At 38.1% G+C, this 23,041-nt stretch overlaps 1 protein-coding gene across 1 annotated transcript in view; it reads left to right on the forward strand.

Moving 5' to 3' along the window:
• The first annotated feature begins 406 nt into the window (after positions 1 to 406).
• Positions 407 to 23,041, forward strand: part of kcna4 (potassium voltage-gated channel, shaker-related subfamily, member 4) — a 41,205-nt gene continuing 18,570 nt past the window's right edge. Inside the window, exons 1-2 of the mRNA XM_046840882.1 lie at positions 407 to 875; positions 1,176 to 5,030. Coding sequence (XP_046696838.1) covers positions 1,756 to 3,789 — 2,034 coding nt within the window. The 5' untranslated portion in view covers positions 407 to 875; positions 1,176 to 1,755 and the 3' untranslated portion in view covers positions 3,790 to 5,030. The remainder of the gene's footprint in view (positions 876 to 1,175; positions 5,031 to 23,041) is intronic.

Genomic DNA, 23,041 nt, shown 5'->3' on the forward strand with positions numbered 1-23,041 from the left:
AAATAATATAACACCCCAATGGTACAGAAAATATTTTTTTTGTTTGTTTGTTTTTTGTATTTAGAGTTTTCTAGTATGATTGTATATGTACTATAATTCCAAATGCATCTGTGCATCATCTTTTCAGATAATAGATACTCTGGATGAAACTGAATTCAGAGTATCTGTTATTTTTTAAATTTCTATTAATGAAGAAAAGACCTACATACGTTTTTTATGCATTAAGAAGCTAAAAAAAATATTGTTAAGCTGTAGCCAATGACTGATTAGCAGCATGCACAGTTAAAAAGGAAAAGCAGGAGTTTGGCACTGCAGCACGAGGGTGAGAGCGCAGTGAGCCTCAGTGGCCACTGGGGGATGATCGAGCTCTGTCAGCTCCGGTCGTGGCCGCGCAAGGGTCCTCGGCGATAATAGGCGCGCGCGCTCTACGGTAAAACGGGCGAGAGCGAGCGGCGGCAGACGCGCGGCGCGGCGCGTCCACTCACCCAAGATTATTTCAGATGACATTATTCAACTTTTGTTTCATATCGCTGCTGCTCGGATTTATCCGTGCGCTCCGAATGGCACGAGTGATCTGAAGGTTAGGTGCATCTTTGCTTCTTGCGGTGCGTTTTTATTGTTTGTTGTGCCTTGGAAGATGTGATGTGCAGGTGATGCGAGATCCTGTTGCAACCCCAAAGTGGCAAGGTCCTGTTGGATGCGACCTCGACTCTTGAGGATGACATGTTCTCTCGCTGCGTGCGTCGTATGGGTTTAGGATGTCCAGAGCAGGCGGGGATTTTTGGGCAAACCTGGGATTTACATCCTCACCTATAGCTACGGCGTATTATGTTGGAGGTGGAAGCCAAGCAAACATTCTCCGGTTTTTTCCTCATGTAAGTGGTGTGAACGGAGGGAAAGGCGTGTGGCGAGTGCTTAGGATTAATCCCCTATGGAATTGTCTCTCTGTAATAATCACGTATTGTCTCCTGTTGCAGTGCAGGCCTGTAACTGCTATATCCACGCACTGTTATAATACATAATATCTATAATATATGTGTAAATATTATTTCTAAAACTGTTCCAGTATTGAGCTGTCATGTTAATATTAGTGTGGATATTTTTTTCTTTTTATTCTGAGAGGTGGGAGGGGATGAGTGCAGTCTATAACATGTTTGTTTTTGTGCCCTTTGCAGCTGTCGCTGGCGTCAAAATAATTCCGTGATTCATCTGTAGCCAGTGGAGGGGCAGAGGACAGAACAGCACCCCACCACCTCCACCTCCACCTCCACCACCACCTCACACCCTCCTCTTTTATCCCAAACATTGCAACCACGGATCACTAACAGAACTCAAAGTGGCTTCTTTATAAAAAATAAAAAGGCACCTCAGGTGGCGGTGAAAGGCGAAGACATCATTTACTCTTGGAACAATGTTATGGAGGACTTAAAAGACCTTTCTTTTTGGACCCGGATGCAACACAATAGGCATACAGGTTCCTTCAAATTTACGCACCTGGACTCTATGGACTCAGCTGAAGAATATCAGTGAATGTTGCATGACCATGAAATGAAACTGTAAACACCTTGCATGTTGTGAGGTTTTTTTCCAAATTTTTTTATTTATTTATTTATTTTTTTTGCCGCCTCAGTGGACTTACATCTTCCTCAAGCCTCGTTGTGGCGTTCCAAGTGCATTTATGGACATTGCTGCACTCACTTGAGGTCTTGTCCAATAACTGTATTGAACTGTACGGTTACAAACCCACGCACCAAAATGGAGTTTGCTATGGTCGGAGCAGACAGCAGCGGGTGCAATCCCCACATGCCGTACGGATATGCACAAGCTCGCGCCAGGGAGAGAGAGCGCGAGCGAGAAAGGCATTCACGCGCAGCGGCGGCGGCAGCTGCGGCGTCCGAGCCCAGTGCAGCAGGAGACGGAGGTGGCGGCGGCGGTGGTGGAGGTGGTGGTGGTGGTGGTGGCGGCGGCTCGTGCGCACACCCCTACGGTCAGCCATATCCGACTCGCACCGCCTCCTCTACTAATGCCAACCATGGAAGCGGAGGGACTGCTTCGCGCCCCTCCTCCTCCTCCTCCACGCAGCAGGCGCAACAGCAGTACGAGTCGCAGCAGCAACTTCTGAGAGAGCGCAAAAAGCAGAGAGGAGTCGCGCGCTGGAGGCGGCACCGCGCGGCTCTCGGTGGGGACCTGCGCCACTCGGAGTTGGCGCTTCTCGGATCCGAGGAGGACGTTATGATAGAAGAGGACGAGGAGGCCGAGGGCGACGAGGAAGACGACGACGGGGGAAGCAAGAGGTCCAGTTTTATCTATACCATGGACGACGAGGAGACGGCGTCTCTCACGGACAGGCGTCCGCAGTCTGGATACGAGAACGTCTACAGCGAGTATGGCTGCTGCGAGAGAGTCGTGATCAACGTGTCCGGGCTGAAGTTTGAAACTCAGCTCAAGACCCTCGCGCAGTTTCCTGACACGCTCTTGGGAGACCCCTCCAAGCGGATCAGGTACTTCGACCCACTGCGCAACGAGTACTTTTTTGACAGAAACCGACCGAGTTTCGACGCCATTCTGTATTTCTATCAGTCAGGGGGACGGTTAAAGAGACCCGCCAATGTACCTTTCGACATCTTCACCGAAGAGGTCAAGTTCTACGAACTTGGCGAGGAGGCCATGATGAAGTTCCGCGAGGACGAGGGGTTCGTCAAGGAGGAGGAAAAAGCGCTGCCGGAGGACGAATTCAAGCGGCAGATTTGGCTCCTGTTTGAGTACCCCGAGAGCTCGAGCCCTGCTAGAGGCATTGCAGTGGTGTCCGTGTTGGTTATCGTCATATCAATAGTTATTTTCTGTTTGGAAACCTTACCAGAATTCAGGGACGACAAAGATTTCCTTAGCCCAGGTAAAAACTTGACGCACACAGACAACGGATTTACGCCCTTCAACGACCCGTTTTTCATTGTGGAGACCGTATGCATTATCTGGTTCTCGTTTGAGATCATAGTGCGCTTTTTTGCCAGTCCGAGCAAAGCCTCCTTCTTCAAAAACATTATGAACTTTATAGACATTGTCTCCATTTTGCCTTATTTCATAACTCTTGGCACGGACCTTGCGCAACAGCAAGGGAACGGGCAACAGGCCATGAGCTTTGCCATTCTGAGAATAATACGACTGGTCAGGGTTTTCCGGATCTTCAAGCTTTCCCGACACTCCAAAGGACTCCAAATTCTCGGGCACACTTTGCGCGCGAGCATGCGCGAGCTGGCGCTGCTCATATTCTTCCTCGTGATTGGGGTAGTGCTCTTCTCCAGCGCCGTGTACTTCGCTGAAGCAGATGAACCCAAGTCACAGTTCACGAGCATCCCGGACGCCTTCTGGTGGGCCGTCGTCACAATGACGACCGTAGGCTATGGAGACATGAAGCCCATAACTGTGGGTGGAAAGATAGTAGGCTCGCTATGCGCCATTGCCGGCGTCCTGACCATTGCGCTCCCGGTACCAGTCATCGTCTCCAACTTTAATTACTTCTACCACAGGGAGACTGATAATGAGGACCAGACACCTGTGGTCGAGTACCCGCCCACGGGATGCCCGTATTTCCCGGATTTCCTGAAAAAGTTTAAAGGATCTCAGTCTGGGTCGTCACTGGGTGACAAAGCTGCCGAGTACATGGAGATGGAAGAAGGTGTGACGGAGTCACTTTGCGGTCTAGACAAGCAAAGTCCGAGTAGAGGGAACGGAACTGACATTGGCAGGAGAAACAGTACACAGTCAAGAAGCATACAGACAGATGTATGATTATAAATCTCACCCTGATGACTTTCTATGGAGGGTTTCGTGAAGATGATTGCACAATTCACTTATCAGCACACATGCACGCCCGAGTGCGCAAGCTGCGCGCGCTCGGACGCACACTCCCCCCACACACAACCGCGCGCATTACCAGACATGCACAAAATGCAGCAGGCACGCACGCACGCACGCAGGCACACGTTTTTATTTCCTATGGACCTAGGCTGAAACAGTGTTTGCAATGTGGCTACTGTTTTTTTTTAGACAAACACATCCTGTACTCGAATAACAGGCGACGCAAAAATCACCAGCTTTACCCAACCTAGGAAGGTGTGAGTTTTGGCCCATTTACACTGTAGGCAGAATTTTTTTCCAGTTAAAAAAAATACAGAAAGGAACAAACAAGTATTTTTTGCATAGGCACTTTATAAGTTACATATTGTCAGAAGACGTCAATGTTAGAGCAAGAAGCGAGCTGTTAATGTGAGGTTGTTATGCAATAAAGTTGAAATCATTTGCACTATCATTAAATATGTTCTATTCTCAAATCAAAGAAAAGCAGAGATGACCAGATACACGTCTGAGAGAGAGAGAGAGAGAGAGAGAGAGAGAGAGAGATATTCAATAACTATTTAGTAACAGCTGTTGTGAAGGACATGCACAGTTACACATCGTCTCATGTTTTATGAAAACTCAGCAAATTAGACGCCACAATAAACTGCCCTAACTTCATTATGCCACAAAATTAAACGTCAGAACCATTTAATTATTTTATGAGCGTCGAACAAATCAGTTATTTTTCCATTTTGCCACAAATTCTGGGATTAAACACCTAAGTGTAGATGTCACCCCGTAGACATAACTAGGCCAAAATACCGGTATTGCATCTCAAAATGAATATCATGCACAAGTGTCTCTGACGCCATGGCTGGGAAGGGACAGTCCTGTCATTTGGGTCATAGTGCTGCCACGGGAATACGTCTTTTTAAATTATTTTCAAAAGGGAATGCGTCATGCAACTGTTTACTTTGCGTCCCTTTAACCAAAATGACAATGCATCCCTTTACAAGGACGCCGACGGGGGGAACAAATCAAAAGCTTTCGTGGAAACATGAACTGGCGCTCCGCACTTGTGCTTTTGGTGGACTTTATGCACAAAAAAAACCCCACCACCTCTGGATGGAAAACTGGTCTTCCAGGAGCTCGCAGGGACCACATGGCCTCACCGGAGCGCCTCACTGTGCAAGGTAAGCAGTCTAAATGTGGGTCCTGAATAGATGTAAAGTTTACACAATGCATTGATATTGTCTCGAATTGTGAAAGGAATCAAAATCAGAAAATTCAGCACATTGCACGTTCACGCGTCGGGGTGTACGCGCATGCGTCAGTGCGCTTTTGGTTCCTGTAGCTGGGTGACGCTGCGCGCTCGTGCTGGAACAGGCGCTATGGAGCAGTGTTCAGTGACACTAAGACTAGGATATGTTCATGGCACGATATAGAAAACAAAGTAAGATACATCAATAAAAATAAGTATATTAAATATAAATACAAAACAAATACTGTGCCCAGAAGTTTCACAATGTGAACGTTTTAATGTTCTTAACAATTAATTGGTTAATTGAACAAATGCCCTACTTAAACCTCATGTGCCACTATTTGCTTGTTTACGTTTGCTGCAGTGAACTTTAAACTCCTCCTGAAACCATCAACATTGAATGGAAAAACCCTGTCAACTTTCTGTAACCAGATGTCAAGTTTACCCACAAGCTGTAAACATTCAAAGAAATGAATGGAAAAGCGTTAATATGCTAATTTACTTTACCCATTTGTTTAATATTGCTCATTTTCAAACCAATGATTTGTTGTTAAGATAATTAAAAGCCTAATATTTTAAAAGCGAAAATGCCTCCCCCCCAGCCGTGCTCAGTAGTGAATTATTTAAAAAATCATCAGATACACAGGGGAAAAAAATCAATTTTGAAATGTAATTTTTTACACATATTGCAATGAAGCATTTAGCAAACCTCTAGAATACAGATTCCCAGTCCTGGTCCTGGAGTATAAATAGATTTCTCTGTTTCCAACACAACTTGTTCCAAGCATTAGCTAATTAATATCCCTTCTATGTGTCTGTTAGATGGGTGGAAACACCAAAAATGTGGGACAGAGAATACTTAAGGATCATGGATACAAACCTATGCTCAACATGATGTTTTTTTCCCCTCTGTAGAACATGTCCTTACTTGGTTGCCTTGGTAACAGAGAGTCGCCCTTCCTGCCTCATTAACTCAAGTCTCAAGTTTCTTGCTTAAACTGTGCAGTCTATCAGTTGCCACACAGATCCATTGTTGTCAAAGTTGATTAATTGCTCCTAGATGACATAACTAATATTACAATTAAGTAGCCCATTAACCCTTCACATGGAAGAAAAATACACAGACGGGTTAATCACATCGAATGCTGGCATTAAACCAGAGAAGTAGACTTAGTGTTTGGGTCAGATTACAAAAGCAATCCATTTCCACTTGTACTTGAGCCACCGATGATAGGAATCATTTAATGTAATCAGACCATAGAGCCCGTGTGCTGCTCCTGTTAATGAAGAGGCTATTCCTTCGTGAAAAGCAACTGTATCCTTTATAACCCATGCTTAACCACAAAAGCAGCTGACCAAGAACACATTACTGGAGATCTAGCACATGTGAACAGGATTTCTAAAAATAAACACAGCCATGAATTATACTCAAGGATCCTTTTATTGTATTCCAACATTATCTTAATTCATACAACACTAATTGTCATGTAGAAAGAATTAATTAAACATCTTACTATATAATCTAAAATACTGTAAACAGGTTACAGTTAACAGGTATAAAAAAGGTTATGCTTTGTATGTTTTGGAGTATTTTATCATTACTGAGTGCACAAGGTAAAACAATGTGAATGTGAAGTGTTTTACTTTGCACTACATGTTACAGTCTGAATATTTATTAGCACCTTTGGTAACTGGTTTATCCCAGTCATTGTGAATTCAGAGCCTATCCTAATAATGCTGGAAGTAAGGCAGGAATAAAGCCTAAAAGGGATGCTAGACATCACATTATCACTAACTAATTCACTTAATAGAATGTTTTGGAAAGCAGAATGACATGGAGAAACCAGGAAGAAACCTACTGAATGTAATGTGATGTGTTATGAAACATACAACTTACAGTATTTTCATAAGTAAGTGGAGTTTGGGGTTGAAGTAGTTTTAAGCAGATTTCTAAATGTTTGACTGCTATTATACAACCGTTAACAAGTGGCAAAGTCATGTAGTATTGGTAATACAGTGATTATGAGATTTTTGGATGTCGTTTAGTGTTCACTTGGCTCAGGATTGAGCTTGGAATCGAATTTGAGTCAGATTTGAAGCACAGTCTCTGTTTTTTAGCTGCATTGATATCGTATTGTAATTTACTGCATGTCATGGCTTGCGCCCAACGCTGTCAGTAACTTGGCTTCACTACACATTTAAAAACCATGTAAACAAGATATATAGATGCTCTGCTTGGCATTCACCATATGTAATGCAGCATCACAAGTGCCTTCTAAAAAAACAGCGTTCAAGCCAAGTGGCCCTTATTTCCTGAGATGTTGTTCTGGTGCTGTCATAAAGACAAATGTTGTTTACATCAATTTGTGTTTATGAGGGGTAAAATGACAGTGTAATGGCATAGCAGGTTAAGTGTTCGCATTACTCTTGCCAAGTTTCTGATGCCATTGTGTGTAAAACCTCTCTTTATCTTGCTTTGGGTGTACTGGACCAGGGTCCACTGTCTGCATTAGACATTGATTCATCAGGGTTTAATATTGATCACACATATTGTATAAACTCAGACTACTTACCAGTATGAGAATAAAAAAGGACTGCTTAAGCATGAGGAGGATTGGCAAAAATGGAGCCAGAATAACAAAACAGCAAGGTTCCTGGTGGTTTGAACCTTACATGTTAGATTCTTTAATGTGAAGTGATTAAGGCCAGTCCTTCAGGCTTTGGGTGCATCTATAAGAAGAATAGCATGACTCACACATAAGCTCTCTGGAGTTAAAAAAACAAACGAGTCACTATATATAAAACAATAATTATTTTTTGTTCAAATGAGAACAAATAACCACTCCAATTTGTTAAGTACTAACAATTTAATGTAGTAAGTCTACTTCCTGGCGTTTATTTGCATGGAAGGAGAAAACAGGAGAATCCAGAGGAAACCCACACACTTATGAAGAAAAATATATGAAACTTAACACAAACACTAACCAGACTCTGATTGAATGAGTTACCCAGGAGCAGTAAGGTGGCAATCATACTAGCTATACCACTGATCTTTTACATCAGTCTTGTTGGCAATTTTATTAAAAATGTTACAAGTGCAATTAAACATTTTTAAAACTTTTTTATTGTGTAATCATCTATGCTTTAATGGGACAGCACAGGACTGTTGCAGACGTTTTGACAGCCGGTGATCACAAGCTAAATGAAACTAATTGTGAAACTGAACGCATAAGGAAATCACACTAAGCTAGCAAGACTTTGAACATCATTTGAGTGATGTTAATACCATTGTATTTATTAAAATGGGCTCCTTACACATTGTAATCAATTCAGATATTTTTTGGATGTGTTGGTGGAATTTTTGCATTTCTTGCTGGTAAATTCAGCCATAGTGGGATCCATCTGGTTTGCCAGACTGAGAAGAAATATGATGAAGTAAAGAAATGACTTTGATGCTAAAGATTCTATCAAACCTTAAAAAAGTATTTCGAATTTAAAAAGGGTCCTAAGCTGCTTATCCCCTCTTAAAAGGTTTTGATTCTCAATTTCCCCTTTGTGTCTTTATCTGAAAGGACAGGTTCCTAATTAGAAAAGATCCAATATCTTATTTCCTTCTTCACACCACAATTAATCGAAACTCCCAATTAAAATTTAAGATACAAAGGCACTAAATTAGTACTTATCATGTCAATAAAATCTAAAGTCCTTTAGTGGGACCTTGTAGTATTAAACTCATGCTACTTCTGCATTAACAGAATACATTAACATTGTTCATTATTGCTATGAACCCTAATGTTTTTTTTTTTTCTGTTCTTTCTTCTTCTTCTTCTGCAGTAGTCACTCTTATCAGCCAGTTCCATCATAGCACACATTTCACAGTGTCAGCATTGGTCTTCAGTCTTCAGTGCATGCAGAGTGTTTAACACTTCATTGTTCTGTGTAACTTATTATGAACAATAATGAGTCCTAAATGCAAAGGGTGCTTGGACCCCTCAGATTGTCATTTTGATTATATATTATATTGTAATCACACAGAATTGATACTGACATTCTTAATTATTATCCTAATAATCTACCAAGCAAACATAACAACTGTCAGTTACTGGCAAAATTGCCATCATTATTTACCAAACGGGGTGTTTTATTTCCTGAACGGAAAGTTCGGAAGCTATATGAAAGATTAAACAGCTAATGGGGCTTTTGGCTGGTGTTCTGCCACTGCTAGTGCTAACACAAGTAAGATGTGTTGCATGACTACACTTTCTCAGGCTCAGTTTCCCCAAAGCGGTGTTTAAAAATGCCATGAATTCATCTACACCCGCTTTTTTATCATAAAATGATAATGGGCATCTGTTGTTCTCAGAAACCCATGTGTATTTGTGTTCTTTGTAACACAAAAACACTATTTTATCCAACAAAATGAAGAAGTTGCCTTGGTGAGGACTTTTTCAAAGCTAATTTAGAAACACCATCAATTTGCAGAGACATGCTGGCACATGCAGCTGAATTATGTGGAGTTAATGTTTTCTAGACTTTGCTTTTCCTTAAAAAGAAAGACATTTCTTAAAAAGAATGCAAATGAAAAATCTTTGAATGCTTTAGTTGGTCTTTACCCTTCCTACAGCTCCTGCAGAACTCTGACCTGACATCACCATCAATATTGTTATTGAAACTGTTTACAACACAAGTTCAACACTACACAGCTAATTAGCGGCATGCTGTTAATAACACAACCATGGCACAGCATTGAAGAATAAAATCAACAATAATAGACTTAATATGAAAACATACCTTTTTTGATGAGGTTTCTAATAGCGTTGACTTGTGTATGTAGCTGCGTTAGGATTTGCATGGAGAAGGGGTTGGAGCCAGACATAATTTGGCACTCGTCCGACAGAAAGCAATCATCATCGCTCTTTTCAGAGCATTAATTAGTTGATATGCATGCTGTCTACTGGGGAAATATTATACCACCAACACAGCCGCCATGTTTAATGCCTAGCTAAATGATCGCTTTCCATGCCTAGACATTTAACTCAACTGATAAGAGGCAAATAATCAAACATAAGAGTTTACACAACATTACACGAGTGACTGTTTGATTGTTAAAGATTTAATGTAAAAGTCTGCTCTAATCCAAAGCTGGGTTTTAAATCTCGTACAATGTGCACTTTAAGTGCAATTACTGCTTGCTACACATTTTGAATTTTATTTAGTTGCTGCCACACCACTGGAGGATCCAAAGACCCAAAACAATGAAAATGTAAACTAATACAGAAATAGGAAAAGTCACATGTCTAAAATGTTAAATAAAAAAAAAAAACAGCATTTTTGTGAAAATTGTGATGATATTGAGCACCACAGACATTTTGACGGCTGATATCCAAATGCAAACAGATTGTATTACCCTTCTCCCTGAGAAGAAACCTAGACAACATTACTATCAAAATAAAACCAATTTGTTTGGCAATGTATATTTATGGCTTTTTTTTCTGCAGATGGTGTAAGCACAAATTGGAAGCAAAATTATGGGGGTTCTTCTAGCTAAGGTTAATTATGTTATGAACATATAAATCAGTACTTTTTGTTCAGTGCAAAATGCAAATCATGTAAATAGTAACATTTTGACTACTTTATCAGCAGGCATTGTGTAATTTACATAAATGACAAAACTACAAACCGTAACAAAGACTTGTACTTTTTGAACATAACAGACAGTGTATGTGAATGTAAATAATTTAAAATATAATTCGTTTAAAGTAGCAAAAAAGAAGTTGTTTTACTGTATAAAATCAGCTTATCCACCAGTGAAAAAAGGACAAAAAAAAGGTGACATTGCAGAATGATGAAGTGCATGCAGCTACAACAGTGGAACAGGATATGACGTTTACAACAAATGGCAGGACTTTTATAGATTGGCAAAGCAGAGGACTGCAGACTTGCCAGACAGATAGGGGGGCGAACTCAGGGAGGTCAGTCATGTACTGTACTCAGTGTCTTACCCCAAAAGTAAGAAGTAAGAAGTAAGAAGAGCAAGCATTAGCAATACTATCTTATAGTGTCTCTTTAAATAAGACAATGAATTATTGTCTGCAGAGAAAAGTTAGACGTATCTACATTGCCTCTGCCTGCTTCTCTTGACTTCCTGAACACCTTATACATTAATCTAGTCCTGGTCTAGCTGCCAAGCCCTTTTAGGCAGGAAACATTTTAGAGGACCACAAGGAGCAGAGAGGTCCACTATTTGCTAATAGGCATGAGCTTGTGTAAACAGAACAAGAGACAAAATATGATTAAAAGTTTGACAGTTATACCCACACACATCAAAATACATAAAGTGATCAATACTTCAAAAATAAATAAATAAATAAATATATATATATATATATATATATATATATATATATATATATATATATATATATATATATTATATAGTAGTATTGATCACTTTAGGTATTTTGATCAATTAACCCCAATTACATATAAACTTAAATATAACTTCTTATTGCATCCAACAGACTGGCATGTATGTAGTTCATTTTGTAGTATATTTTTAATACACTTTTAATGACTTCTTTTCCTAAGTTGGTGTTTCTAACTTTATATGTTTCTTGCTTCACTTTGTTATTTTTTTAAATACTTATTTGGCACCCTTAAATGAGAATATTTTCAGAGAATGTTTAATAACAGAAAATATGAAAACATTTCCCAATAGACCCAGGAAAAATTTACTTACACATAAGCAAAAACTGAAACATCATCGTAATAATAATAAAACTCTTAGTTGGGCACCCACACTAGTCTGGCTTTTCCTTCTGTCTTCAGGTCAGGAAGAGTAATGCTCTTTTTTTGTTCTTCATCTCATGTTCCTCTTGGACTTTCCCAATAATTGAATTCTACTTTATTTGTATAGCGCTAAAAACAAACACTGTTGCAGAGCAGACCTCTAATGAGCAAGCCAAAGGCAACACTGTGGAAAAAAAAGAAGCAGAATAAGAAACCAAGTGAGGAAGCACATTCTCCTTTGGGTGACAGTGGATAGTGTGATTTTGTGATTATTTACAGAACAAATTCGGAGTGTCAGATTTTTCAGAAAAGTTGTCCAACAGTAAGCCCTTAAAAGCAATAGTCCTGCCTGATGCTGGTCTAAACTTGATCTTTCACCATTTCCCATGACTTTTGGTGGGCTTCTCAATTTCGCTTTATGATTGAACAGTGTGTGTTAGAAAATATAAAGAGAATATCCACAAAGCAGTCAAGCATTTTCAAGTCCTTGCTTTCTTACAGAGTTGGCTCAGATAAATGTTTTATGGCTCCAATTGACCACAATGTCAATAGGAAATTTTATAACAATACCTCACCATTTAAGACTAACTTGGATCCAAGAGTTTTGACTCAGTGGGAACAGAATGAATAGGGTTGGGTTTAGGGTCTTATACACCGCAGTCTTACTAAGTTCATGGTCATTGCTGGGTTAAGACATAGTGCTGTTATAAACTCCTGATTGACTCAGCACAAAGTTTTAGGAAACTTCTAGTGCCAATTTGAAGCCAAAATTTGGCTTATAACAATCATCTGGTTTCATTTGCCACTATCAATATTCTTGTAAGTAAACTCAAATAAAATCACTCAAATGCCCATCAGCGGTTTTAAGTTTTCACATTTGGAGGCTCCTATAATTCTCAGTGCCCCAAGAAATTTCTATTCCTGTGAATACGGATATTGGCAGTCTGTACTTAATCAGGGTTTTTTTTTTAAATAGATTGACATTAACTCACTGTGAGGCATGCATTTCTGCTACTCATTTATGTGGACACTGATGGTGAAACTGACTCTGAGACACAATATTTGTACTTTCACTGCCGTTTTGCACATCATTTGGTGTAGGCTTTATATGATTTGTCTTATGAATCGTGTTAGCCCATGTTGCCCTTCCATTGTTGTCTTTTAGATGATCTACACTGCATTGATATCCCTTTATGATTTTAATAGGAAACAAAGTTTTTTTTTTTTTACCAGTTTGTTTACTCACAAAAACTCAGAGAAACTCACTTTCAGTGGTTTAGTTTACATATGAAGGCGAGTTTACGCTGTATGTTTCACCTTGTTTGGCTGTTAAAGATAAAACCAAAGTGGTCTTTGCTTATGAGCTTAACTTAACGTTATTAAAATGACATGCTAAGTGGATTTAATGTCGTTTTGACAAAGGACAGCTAATAACAAAAAGCTGTCAGTATTTGTTTTCCTATCAAATCTTAAAGAGTCATCACTGCTATGAAGCTCATCTTAAAGCCACCAATGGAAGAACATAATGGGCTGCCACAACTCATAGGACAGCTATAAATACTGTAGTGACAATAGATAATAGCGGAAAAAACATCCATTTTACCGCAAGTGCAAGAACATTTAAATTTATGTGACTCCCTTTTTTTATCATCACTTTCTTTAATCACAGGTCTGTTGTTAAAGGAGCTTCAGTCTGGTACAAAAAACGATTTTATCCAGAGGAGTATGTGAGAAATCCACCCTTAAAAGCCCATTGTAATCGCAGAAACTGGCACATGGGCTTTTCCTTGTTACTTTTACAATAGGGTTTTCATATAGCTACAAAATATTTTAGTATAAATTCTTAAATATTAGAGTTATTTGTGAATTGGAATATTTATAAGGATTTTTGTTTGTGGTGCATCTTTCAATATTGGGGTAAAACCCCCACAAAAACAATATAAACCTTGATGGGATAACTTGGTTAACTTGGATCACTTTTTTTTTCTTTAAATTTTTCACTATTATAACTACATTGTTTTTGATTACATAGTTTAACTGAAGTGAACTGCAATAATACATATTTAATACTCTAAAGGGATGAATAAATCCTGATAGTTAATAGAAAAACTTTTATTTTTACATTGGATTTTAAAGAAGCTCCACCCATTTGGATATATTGTCTCTTATTGTGTTTTATTAGATGTTGATTAGCTACAGTAACAGAAATTACACTTATTGACTCAAAAACTGCTGTATTAAACGTGCTTTAGATTAGATTAGATTCAACTTTATTGTCATTGTGCAAGGTACATGTACAGAGCCAATGAAATGCAGTTAGCATCCAACCAGAAGTGCATAGATAGCTTATTTACAAGTGGCAGTGTAATAAATAAGGGTATGAGGTTATACAGAAGGTGTAGTAATATGTACATACGTATAACTGAATAAGGGTATATATAGTGTGGTTTTTATGTGTTATTGCTATAGCTGTGCATTCGATATAATTTCTAAAGACTTTGTTTTGAAATATCCTGGTTTTGCTGTTGCCATCAAAAATGTATTAAAGTTAAAATACTGCTGGAGTTGAGGATTTGTACAGGGTCTGGGTGTTTGTTTTGGACAAAAACCCATGGTTTCACTTGGGCAGCCATACATTTACGAGCAGAGCTAGGAAGGAAATCATTTTCTGGAAGAAACCTGTTCCAGTGATTGATTTAGATGTCTTTAAGGCTCATTCTACAGTGGGTTTTACACACTCATATTTTCTTCATAAAAAAAGTCAGACAGCTTCTCTTACGATTTCTGTCTATACATAAGGTTTGTGATATAAGTTAAGAGTGATGGCTAATGTGCCATTGCAGTGATTTACACTGGATAAGGCTGGGAATAATGTAAGAGATGGCACTGGCAGTGTGTCACATCATACACAGGTTAGATATTTTTATGAAGAACACACAGTATGTTATGTAAGACATCACTGATCTGTTACACTACATATTGCAGAGCAGTATCCAATATACAGGAGCAAAGACTGCATGGTTAAGCTTTAATATCTTGGTTGTATTAATTCTCCCTTTTCTGAGTCTCACCATCAACAAACCACATCTGTTGGTGTTCCGTTTATGTCCTTCAGGATAATGTCCTTGGTGAAGATTTGCTGTCAGTCATACATTAAAACCACACACACACACACACACACACACACACACACACACACACACACACACACACACAAAGTCTTCTAAAATACTATTCAAATGGGATTCGATTTCTAGACATCTGTCTGTTAAGCAATGTTGCCGGAGGATGTTTCTAGTAATTATGATCATGGGAAAAGTTACCTTTGTACAAAATAACAGAAATAGAAGTGCTTTAAAGTCTATGTATTGTTGTTGTTACACTTGCTAATTCAATGCACACTTTACAAACCTAATTTTTTAACAAAAACTGTTATTTTGAACAAGTAAATTCATGTTTTGGCAAGTCTTCTTTAACCATTAGGTCACATGACCATGACTAGGCTGTCTCTCTGACTTTGTAGAGATGAACTTAGTAACCTAAAACAACTAGAAGCATTTATTATCTGACAAATGTTTTTAAACATTGTCTACATGCAATTGTTTTAAACAGACAATAAATGGATACTATCTTGCTTCCTAGAGTGTGCTTAAACTGAAGAAAATACTTATTAACATTCCATGTCCAATCAAAACGATATTTACTAGATACATCATGTGCAGGTTTCTCTATTTGTCATTTTTGGAAAATGTAATTAACTTTCCAGACATCTAAACATACAGCGCATTAATGACATCATGGATTTGACTAAAATCCCAGTGAACCTCTGGTAATAATTATATTTCACCACCTCCACTACGAACAAGCCTTAACAAACCCCTTGGGTTAGAGAACAGGGACAAAGCTGTCTTTTTGCTTCACACTGTGTGTATCTGACGCTTAATGACCAGAGCCAGGGGCAGTGTTGCAGGGCCAGATGGTCCTGACCCCACTGATGAGAGACCTGAACTCACACACAGGAACCCCCTTTTGGTTCCTGGCTTTATGCTGGAAGGCAAACGCATCACGTCTGCCTTTCTGATGCACATAAAACATGAAGAAGGCCAGGACACTTTGCTTTTGCACTTTCACCCAACCAACCTTTGTGGAGTGACATCCAAATGAAAAAAAAAAAACTTCTGGAGCTATGTATGTCTTCCTGGGGGTGTGTGTTGTCTAACACACAAAAAAAGGCAGTGCATGACAGGAAATTATTTTTTAATGTTACTATATAGTGAATGCTATATAGTGAAACCTTCAGCAACTGACCTGTCGCTATGTTTATAATGATGCATTACACTTCAATGTGCAGCAAAATCAACACCTGACGAAGCCAGCAGTTATTTGTGATGCCGCTCGCTCATGGCATTCTCAGTTCACTGGCAAGCCCTCTGTGGCATGCTGCAGAAAACCATATCCAGCCTCCAGCCTGTTTATTAAAATTAATTACATTTAGAATGGATGTTAAACTATTCTCAAAATGTTTAAGTGAAAGCGATTGATTCCGACCCTGAAATGCTGAGTTGGCAAAAGAGTTAGGTGTGGATTAAATCAGAAACTTAACAAATGCCAGAGTTCTGTCATAGACCAGTTTAGGGGTCGGTCTTAAATAAGGCAAAAGAAAAAAAAAGTTTCAGGCTAATGTTTACAACCCAAGACCAACCACACATGGAAAAGACCTTCCACTGAACCAGTACTGTGTATAACCATGTGTTGTTACAGGAGCCAAATGGAAAAGCCTGGATTCATAGTCTCTTGCTATAATTTGATGGTTGACTGCAAATAAAATGCATAAAGACGAATTGTTTTAAAGTACTCCTAAATTTTAACATACTTGTGTCTCCTTTTGAATGGCTGATTCTGATTATATAGATTGGTACCTGGGGCAAATTTGCTAATACAGTGAAAAATCTTTCCATGAAACCGACTTCACCATGGCTTCTGAATTAGGGGTTAGTGTTCTGTATGAACTTTTGGCCACAGAACTTTTATACTAAGCTAGCAAGCTACCTTTATAATTATAGGTAATGAAAATACTTGAACTTGTTATAGTGTTTTGACAGGATTAGCTAATGTTAAATGAATCACAGAGAACATGACGTAAATGCTGTGACACTGTGTGTCCTACAAATAAAACATTTGTTATTTAAGCCACAGAGTTTACATATCTAGCTTTTTAAAAAAAAAAAAAAAAAGGAACAGATTTGTGGTTATTTGGTTGCATTTAATGCAAATCTGTAAGAATAGGACAGTTGAAAATCGGCATGTCTATATGTGGCAATTTAAAGCTAGGTTGCTACCAAGCTAGCGATCTTATTTTTATCAATATATAATTGCTAAATAAATCTTATAGGTCTTTTTAGCAATTGCAATCGTTTGCTAATTGGCTTTGTAGTTTTGTAATTAAAATGTCACTATACAAAACCATAGATCCTGGCCTTTATTGATAGATAGTATACTGATTTCCTTGCCCATTTTTCTGGCCATTACAAAGCATTAATAATTCATTTATTTTAAAGTTTTGTTTCTCTTGCCATTACATCGCCCTGTAAATAACAGCTTTGCCATATCTTAATCATTAGACACGGCCGATATATCACTAGTCTTCTGTGAGTCTTAATAGTTCCTTTGATAAGGGTGAGACTTTTATATCTAATGACAGTTAAGATGATTTCTCTTTACGTGAGCCCACATACTCCCAGACAACTACTGAAACCGGAAAGTGCACAACAAGCACACTTTCATCAGAAAAAATGAATTACAAGTGGGACTGGATATGCCCAAATGCAATTCTTTCTCCTGTTTGGTGTTTAAAAGGGAGCCAGTGAATTGCAAGTGGGAGTCTGTGACCTTCCAGTGCACAAACTCAAGCAAACGGCAAAAAAAAATAAATAAATAACCTGAGCTCAAACGCCTTAATGTTTCTGCAAATTTACCTCCATGCCATTAATTTTCTTAATAGGAAATGTTATATACTTCACTTCAATGTCAACCAGACACCAGCTCATTAATATTATTCAGATGAGTAAGGTCACATGTACTTTGCAAACTCTCATCATTTTTAAACTGTACATTCTGGCATTGGGAGCATCAGTTAAATGTCTTCATTCATCCCTTTTGTAAGATTGCTTTATTATGATGATGATTCTTCTGTCCGTAATGTTTGCCTTGACGGATTTTCTGCTGCTTTAATTGGCTCTTTGTGTTGACCCCAGAGAGCAGGATGAGATACTGCATATTTAGGAGAATGGAAATAGGCTACACTTTCTGCCTTTTGGGACACCAATGCTGCTGCAGTTAGCAGGAACTTCCCCACCATCAGCCAGCGAGGCAAAGGCCTGGTCATCATATTTGACACTTGTTATCTTGTTAGAGTGGTTTCGCTCCTATGAGCACTTATATGAGTTGAATTTGTGATGTGCAATGTTGAGTAATATTATAACGCTGAGACGCTGCATTATGCTTCATGTACTATTAGTTTCATAGCTGTGTAAATTATAATTGGAAACGAATTACAGAGTTACTGTAAGTGCTGTATGAATAGAAAAGGAAATTAAAAACACAAAAATATAGACTTCAAATAAGATCAGAAGGATGCTTGTGCAACAATGCAAAATGTTAAATAAGCTGTAAATTACATTAAAAAAACTAAAAGCAAAATACTTTGTAAAATACTTTGCATTGTTTTTGTATGTAATCCACACAAAATAATTTACAAAATATTCCTCATAATTTAAAATCTAATCATTTGGGTATAAATAACAATGATGTGATTTTCAGTGACATCCAAGATTTATTTTATAAGAAAATAAAAAAAATAAAATTTTAAATATTTTCTATGTTTATATATATATATTAGGGTTGTCATTCGATTCAAACATTTAATCAAAATTAATTGCATTTTTTGTTTGTAGGTTACTTGTAATTAATCACAACTTTTTTATGATTTTTTTATGTTCTAAATGTACCTTTAATTAATACTTCTCAAGTTTTTAATACTCTAATCAACATGGCCATGGATTAATATGGATATGTATTTTATTATTAGTGAAACCATACTGAACATAGAGCATAAAAACTAGACATGTTTCAAAAGTCATAGATGTGTTTCAAAGAACTTGTTCATGTCCATTAGTCACATAAAAAAAGAACAGAGATACCAGGCCCCTATTACTTCTCTTTCTTTGCACTGAGCCAGTTGCCTAAACACACAAGCCTGTTTACATTTTCAAATGACAGGGCAGCTCATAAAAAATACTCTTGAAAATGTTTTAAAGTATTTATGACGGAACTTTTTCTATGTTTCCACACGGACGGTTTCAGTTGCCGGATGTGTGCATCATAGCGGATTTTGGTGCTTGATTTGAGACTTGCCTCAACAGTAAAACCAATGTTAAGTGTTGAAAGAAAAGTATTGATTTATTTTCCTGAGTAAAAAAGGGTTGGAGGTTTTAATTTCACCTCTTTTATATTTATTTATTACATTTTTGTATAAAAATGGTCAAACATAAATGTGCGCTGCATTAATCGCGCGTTAATAAAATTAGTGCCGTTAAAATTAATATGCATTAATTATACAAATTGTATTAGACATTCATTATAAACAGCCTTAATATACATATATATATATATATATATATATATATATATATATATATATATATATATATATATATATATATATATATATATATATATATATATATATATATATATATATATATATATATATATATATATATATATACATTTTATATATATCTTGACATCTGTAACTTTTTTCTACTTTACCCAAAATTCTGTTGCCTCCTTATAAAGCTGCAGTGGGATTACATATGTATACAAAGACAGCCGAGAAGCAGCTCTTTAGTCATTTAGTCTGATTAGAGCTCTCACCTCCTCATCTGTACACTCTGCTCGAAACTCCCAAAGCTTCTATTTTTAGATAGCTAGAGTCAGGTGAGTGTATCTCAGTTGTATTCTGTATCTGCATTACATTGTAAAACTGGATCCCACATTTTGGATTTCTTCTTAATAAAAAATAAATTGAGAAAAGAAGCTCTTCTTCTAGACCAATCATGAGAAACAGACTGTTGTCCCGTATATTGCATTTTTTGTTGTGGTAGCTGTGCTAGTTTCATCCTTAGTGACATCAGAGCAGAACAAAGACCCTAACAGCTCCAAAATTAGTCCCAGTTTATCACCATCACAGATATACAAATATGAACACATTCAGTATATTTAAGGGTAGAGAATGCCTTCAAGAGCGCAATTAAAATTAGAAGAGTTGTGTCAAAATGTGGGGTAAAATTATAACTCAGGGAATCCAGTAATTGCTCAGAGGATGCATAATGTGTGGGAGGCAATTACAGGAACGTATATAAGTTATGAGTATATTTAGATCCCATACATAAAAGACATTTGACATGTTTGTAACAGATGCAAAAACAAAGTACATGACCATTTAATATAGTCAAAATGTTATTCCTATTTCTGCGTTCAAACTGCACACCGCCTATAGCATGTTTTTTTTTTTTTATTTAATATATGCATATTAAGGGGCAAATCATAAATAGAATTTCTGCATGAATTATGGCTGTTCAGAACAGTTACTGTCGGAAGCCTTTTCATAGAGAAAAAAGGAATCTGTTCTGTCTGACTGTCCTTGAAAAAAAGCACATTTCCACAATACAGCCTGTTTTATGTTTCCATTGGATTGCAAATTGTAAGAAGCCTATGAAATTATTTAAACCCCATCATCTCTCTCTTTCATACTCAGCCTGGCTTTCAGGAATGGAGGAGCTGATCAATCTCCCCTCTATTCTCTTCCCAGGGGCAATGATAAAGTTGAAGTCGCTTCCCCCCTTTCTCTCTGTCTGGCCTGTGGTGTGCATCAGCTGAGAGAGTACACAAATATTTGCGATAAATGCTACTGTTGCCATGGTAACCTGAGCTGAAATATCTGATAAGGTACACTTGTTTTTAGCTTTTCTCAAAGTATGGTCTGAAGGATTCTGTGTGTGTGAGAGAGAGAGAGAGAAAAAGAGAAAGAGAGAGAGAGAGAGAGAGAGAGAGAGAGAGAGAGAGAGAGAGAATGAGGGAGTTAGACAAACTGGTGTGGAAGAGAGAGAGAAATTGTAGAGAAAGTGTTGCATAATTAGAACAATTTTCACTCACACATTTGCTCACACATTTTTGCTCTCTGCTTGGAAAATATGTGTCAGTGTTGCACGCGGTTCCCCTCAAAATAGAGAGAGGGAGCGAGAGGGAGGGAAAGAGAAAGAAAGAGAGAGAGAGAGAGAGAGAGAGAGAGAGAGAGCGAGTGAGAGAGAGAGGGAGCAGCCTTTTTCTGTAAATTTCTTTTTTCCTGTCTGTCTTTCAGTTAAGTACCTGCACATTGCAGTTTCTAGTGCTTCCATATTCATGGCAGACACACGGAGGCAGCTCATCATATCCGTGCCAGTCCCTGAAGCTTTGCTACGTGCTGAGCGCTTAAGTGCTTTGCAGCTCCACACTGCTCGACTGGAGAGTGATCTCACTGTGTATTTCAACTTGCATGCATTTGAATTTCAATATCTTATATACATAAACACAGTAATTCATGCAGTGGTGGTTTTTTCGGGATCCTTCCAGCTCTTTGTAGTTAAATGCCTTTGCTTCTGTTTGTTCCAGTGAGGTCACTGTTACCCTTTAGTGGTTTTCTTTTCTTTTCTTTGCTGTGCGTCTTTCATCTGCCACCTGGCAGTCCACAGCTCAGTGCTTGCATTACCTTCAATCAGAGCTGGAAAAATGGCGGTCAGCGGGGAGGACTTTGAGCAAGGTTGGAGGAGTTCTTAATCCATAGCAAGCGCTGCAAGGCATTTACTACAAATTATACATAGATATATAGATATGTTAAATATATTAGATATTTATATTCTACAAACAAGGATTTTAGCATGTTCTCAGACAGAAAAATGAGAACGAATGACTTGAGAAAACTCAAGATGCATGTGGTTTAATTAGAAACTCAAATGCACAAACACAATAATAGCAAACATGGCAAAATCCAAAAATCAGTAAAAGCAATCATAGATATAAAGTACACAAATGCTGATGTTTACAAAATTATGTAGTGAACTATATAAAATATTTGTTCCTACCTTTGCAGTTGTGTACATTTGATGAACTGCAGTTTAAAGCCTGGGGCTTTGCAAATATCCCTAACATATCTGAGGACTTGAATCTTCTTCAGGAACTCTTACAAACACTAACTATAGTTTATTGCCATTGCAAGTGTATAAAATGAACTCCAAAAGTGTATTACATGACTTAAATTGTAGAAGCATTACTAAGAAGATTATAGAAGTGTTTGTTCAAGAAGTTCAAGAGTCTGTAAACAGGAAGTGGTTCATTTGTTGAGGAAGGGTACCTCTGTTTGTTTGGAGGTGTGATGTCTGACTGTGCTGGTTGTGTTATATGAAAAACAGCAGCAAAGAAAGACTTGCAGCAGGTCAATAAAAAGATCAGCACAAACCAAACCTGATGTTAGTATGAGCCAATACTCATTTGCAATATTACTAATGCAAGAGTGAATGAAATCCAGGCATTAAGATTTGAAAATATTGTCTTTTTTAAATCTGCATAACATCAAATAGATTATACATAATGAATGCAGTCCCTCGGCTTAGAAACAATTTTATTTGTCATATTCGTTTATTAGCTTGACAGCTCATATGAGCGGCCCTGGGAGGATTCATTCATCCGTTGCAGAAACGCAACATGAAATGCATCGAGACATGCTTCAATGCATGTGACAAGACAAACTATACTCACTACAGATTATGCCAAAGACAGTGTCAGGTTTTTGGTTTATGTATTAGAGCTTGTGTGTGTCCATGTATGAGTGCTTGTGTGTGTGTGTGTGTGTGCGTGTGTGTGTGTGGTTGAGCATGGAATTTTAGCCTCAAAAGCTTGAGTTTGATACAGCTGAATCATAGGCTGCTTTGGCAGTGAAAGAAAAAAAATCAATGGCTTTTAAATTAACTTTGTGAGCAAATATCAAAGGCAAAGGATGTTAAGTGTCTAAGTGTGTGTGTGTGTGCGCATATGTTAGTTGTGTCTTGCAGATGTTGT

This window comes from Silurus meridionalis, chromosome 26, assembly GCF_014805685.1.
Source record: "Silurus meridionalis isolate SWU-2019-XX chromosome 26, ASM1480568v1, whole genome shotgun sequence".
Taxonomy (NCBI): Eukaryota; Metazoa; Chordata; class Actinopteri; order Siluriformes; family Siluridae; genus Silurus; species Silurus meridionalis.